The sequence below is a fragment of the Cynoglossus semilaevis genome, chromosome 20 (assembly GCF_000523025.1).
Source record: "Cynoglossus semilaevis isolate Cse_v1.0 chromosome 20, Cse_v1.0, whole genome shotgun sequence".
Classification (NCBI taxonomy): Eukaryota; Metazoa; Chordata; class Actinopteri; order Pleuronectiformes; family Cynoglossidae; genus Cynoglossus; species Cynoglossus semilaevis.
The window spans coordinates 3,393,639-3,397,001 of NC_024326.1; the positions used below are offsets into that span (position 1 = coordinate 3,393,639).

The 3,363-nt window shown below is 36.7% G+C and overlaps 1 protein-coding gene across 1 annotated transcript in view; it reads right to left on the reverse strand.

Moving 5' to 3' along the window:
- LOC103396079 (collagen alpha-4(IV) chain-like) overlaps nt 1-3,363 on the reverse strand; it is a 15,797-nt gene that overhangs the window by 12,254 nt on the left and 180 nt on the right. Inside the window, exons 2-7 of the mRNA XM_025052405.1 lie at nt 3,207-3,281; nt 2,466-2,508; nt 1,239-1,310; nt 925-1,059; nt 794-838; nt 3-41 (exon numbers count right to left, since the gene is read on the reverse strand). Of these exons, the coding sequence (XP_024908173.1) occupies nt 3-41; nt 794-838; nt 925-1,059; nt 1,239-1,310; nt 2,466-2,508; nt 3,207-3,247 (375 nt within the window). The 5' untranslated portion in view covers nt 3,248-3,281. The remainder of the gene's footprint in view (nt 1-2; nt 42-793; nt 839-924; nt 1,060-1,238; nt 1,311-2,465; nt 2,509-3,206; nt 3,282-3,363) is intronic.

Below are 3,363 nucleotides of genomic sequence, written 5' to 3' on the forward strand. Positions count from 1 at the left end.
AATCCTGGCAAACCAGGGTCACCACCTGCCCCTAGGTGACCCTGAGCAACATTGTTGAGTTATGGTAGTGAATCACCAAAAGTATACCACAAAGTAACTGATAACTGACAAAGGACATATTTCACTTCTTAAAGAAGGGCCTTGTAATAATATTTAACAGTGAGAAAGAAGTAAAAGCTAGTTCCAGTCTACTTCTTGTTTAAAAAAATCCTTACATCTGACTGACATCAGGCATTTCTAGTGGAAACACATTTACTGCATTCAAATATAACCATTAAAAACGTCAATACTTTATACTGTACCTTTACCTCCATGCCTCTACCCTTTATGTCCACTAGAGAGCATTTTAGACACAGTCATAATCCACCGTGGATTATATAACATTTTTCTAGTGGTGCCCAATGAGTAGCTCAGGATCTACCGGTACATTGCAGGGAGTGCTGGTAGATCATGAGCAATTAAATGACAAATAAATAAGTATAAACATAATTCTGTAGAGTGTAGAGTGTAGTAGTCACCACATACTACTGTAAAAATCTGAATCATACCATGCCATAGCTACATGCATTTATGCATCATAATCCAACACATAATCTACATATGATGTATGTTCAGTGAGTATATATGTAACGTCTTCATTAGAGGTGGCTCACTCTCCCCTAGAGCCTGGTCATTTGAACAGTAGCTCCAACGTTAGAAAAGTGTGGACACCCTGTGGTTTAGTTGTAAAATCTTGTCCCCTGAATTAAATAAGAACAAAGATATTTTTGTAAATATACAGCGTTCCACTTACTAATAAGCCGTCATGTCCAGGAAAACCAGGAGGACCGATTCTGCCCTAGAATAAATAATTCAGTACATTTTGAACAGTTGTTGACTAAGTTAGACCAACATGGCAACATTTACGGGAAGATTTACACTAACCCGATCTCCTTCAGGTCCCCTTGGGCCTTGTGTCCCTTCTGCTCCTCTGCTGCCTTTGTCTCCAGGTGGCCCCTCACGTCCCACTGGTCCCATTGGTCCCCGGGGGCCCTGTGTACCTGGCTTACCTGGAGCTCCCTATTAAACAGGAATGTGGCCATTTAAATGAATGGCCTAAATGTTAGATTTGTGTAATTGTAAGTTGTTGATCGAGCATTAATCTTATTAATGGCATTCATCATTTTCTAATTCAATAATGTTGATAACGACTAATCGTCAAAAGAAATAAAATAGAAAATACAAGTAAGCATTCGTACCCGTGCACCTTTGACAGAAAGACACTGACATACGGAGCAGTTTCTCCCCAGACACTGGCCATCAATCTGCCCCTGGGAAGACACATCAACAAAAGTTAAAAAAAAAACACTGTTTTTGAATAAAGTGAGAATTCATTTCACCAAGTTAAGAAAGTATCTATAAAACACTTGCTCAAGAAGAATTGGTATACTCAGTAAAAATCCAATTAAAAAAAATGTAATTCAACCATTCACTTTAATGAATGAACTAAAACATTAAGACCAGCAAACTCTGATTTTATATTTTTAATATAAAAAAAATTCAGTCATTCAGTCATATAAAAAATTGGGACAAGAAACTGATCAGAATCTGCTTTTCAATTCTATGATATTCCAAAGAATCCCTGGGTCTGAGTTTGTTTTGTCAGGCCTCATGGGAACAGAGACAGGTCACTGCAGCACAAACCCTGTTTGCACGGCTACAAAATAAACTTTGATACAGACTTAACAGCCATGATGACATTAGATACTGGATTTATGATTAACCTTAGCATAGCTACTTGAACTTAAGCAGCCAATGCGATGGCTTAATGTTTATGTGGGTGTTGGTGCGGCTGTATGCAAACAGATATTTATAAATATTTACTCCACACGGTTTCCTTGTGGCGATGCACACCTGCAGAAAAGTCTTTAAACGTCTTTAAACGTTTGCTGCTTGAAACTCTAGTGGTCAGAAGGCAACTGTCCCATGATGACGTGTCAAAATGTTCAAACTTCTGATGATATGATATCAATATTTAGAATTTAGTGACTTAAAGTGAAAAGCAACATAGTGAAACTATAAAAAATCCTTAACATTATTTAGCTGATGCCAACATACTGTGGATGTCATGGATTTCAGTCAGAAGCCATTCTGGTGTTTTGTCCGCCCCATATGTAAAAAAAAAAAAAAAAAAAGTTGACACAGTAGTTTGAACAAATTGAACGTGACAAGCTTCACAGTGTCCTGATGTGTTTCATTCATTTTTGCGGGAGCTCAGGCTGTGCTGACTCTGAACATTATCTTCTTTACTATAGAACATATTGATGTCAACTGATTCAAAATTAGTAAGTTTTAATCTGATTAATCATGGGTGGCTGATGATTGATCACAATTATTCATAATTAAAACGTAATTATGTTAAATCATTAATTCAGATAAATGGGCATCGATCATCATAAATGTACGAAGGAAGGAAACAGACTCACTGCACCGAGCTGCTGCACAAAGACGGTCAGTACGAGGATCCACCTGTGAATGTCCAAATATGAAAATGATTCACCAGCAGGTTTTAAAGACAGAATTGACAGTATAATCACATCAGGTATTATTTGGTTCATAGCCTCTGGTCTTTGACTTTTGGGTAATTAGTTACCCTTTGCAATTTTTTTTTTTTTAAGAAATTGCATTTTTATTTTAATGGGTTTTTTTTTCTTACCTAGTTGTGCTGCATTTTGGGTATTTTCTAAGTGTCTCCCCATACCTTGTTATGCTGTGACCACAGTACTTGACCTTTGGCTAAGTTACATCAAGTTCCAGATAATTCCAATGAATATTTATACTAAGGTTGTGCAAAATAAAATTCTAACTCTGTTTCCATCTGTCAATATTATACAGAAACCAACAGAATGAGTGGCAATAAAATAAATACCTAAGGGAGATTTCAGTTAATCTGTTTGTGTGTGTTGTTGCACCATGTCTGCTTGGAGCAGCTCCACATCAATAACACGGTCAGCCCAAGCTATCATCGCACTGCAGGTGGAGCTCTTATGCGTTATTGGAAGGAGTGCAATTAAAGGCTAAATTTACACAAAGCACCAGGGTGGAATTGAAAATGTGCTGAATAAACAGACATCAGATTTGTCTGTGTACAGAAATGTCTACAATATTTATGGCTAAATTAAATATTGAAGAGTAAATATTATAAAATATATTGCAGTGAGACTCACCCCAGGGAACAAAAACCAAAAATACCAAAAAAGGAGCTCATCTTAATTATGTTTGCTTCACAGGTGAAATGCCCCCTATAGTGGACATGGAAGAAGACTTAATCTGTTGGTAGAGAGATATTTAGCATTTCTATATATATATACACTATATATATAT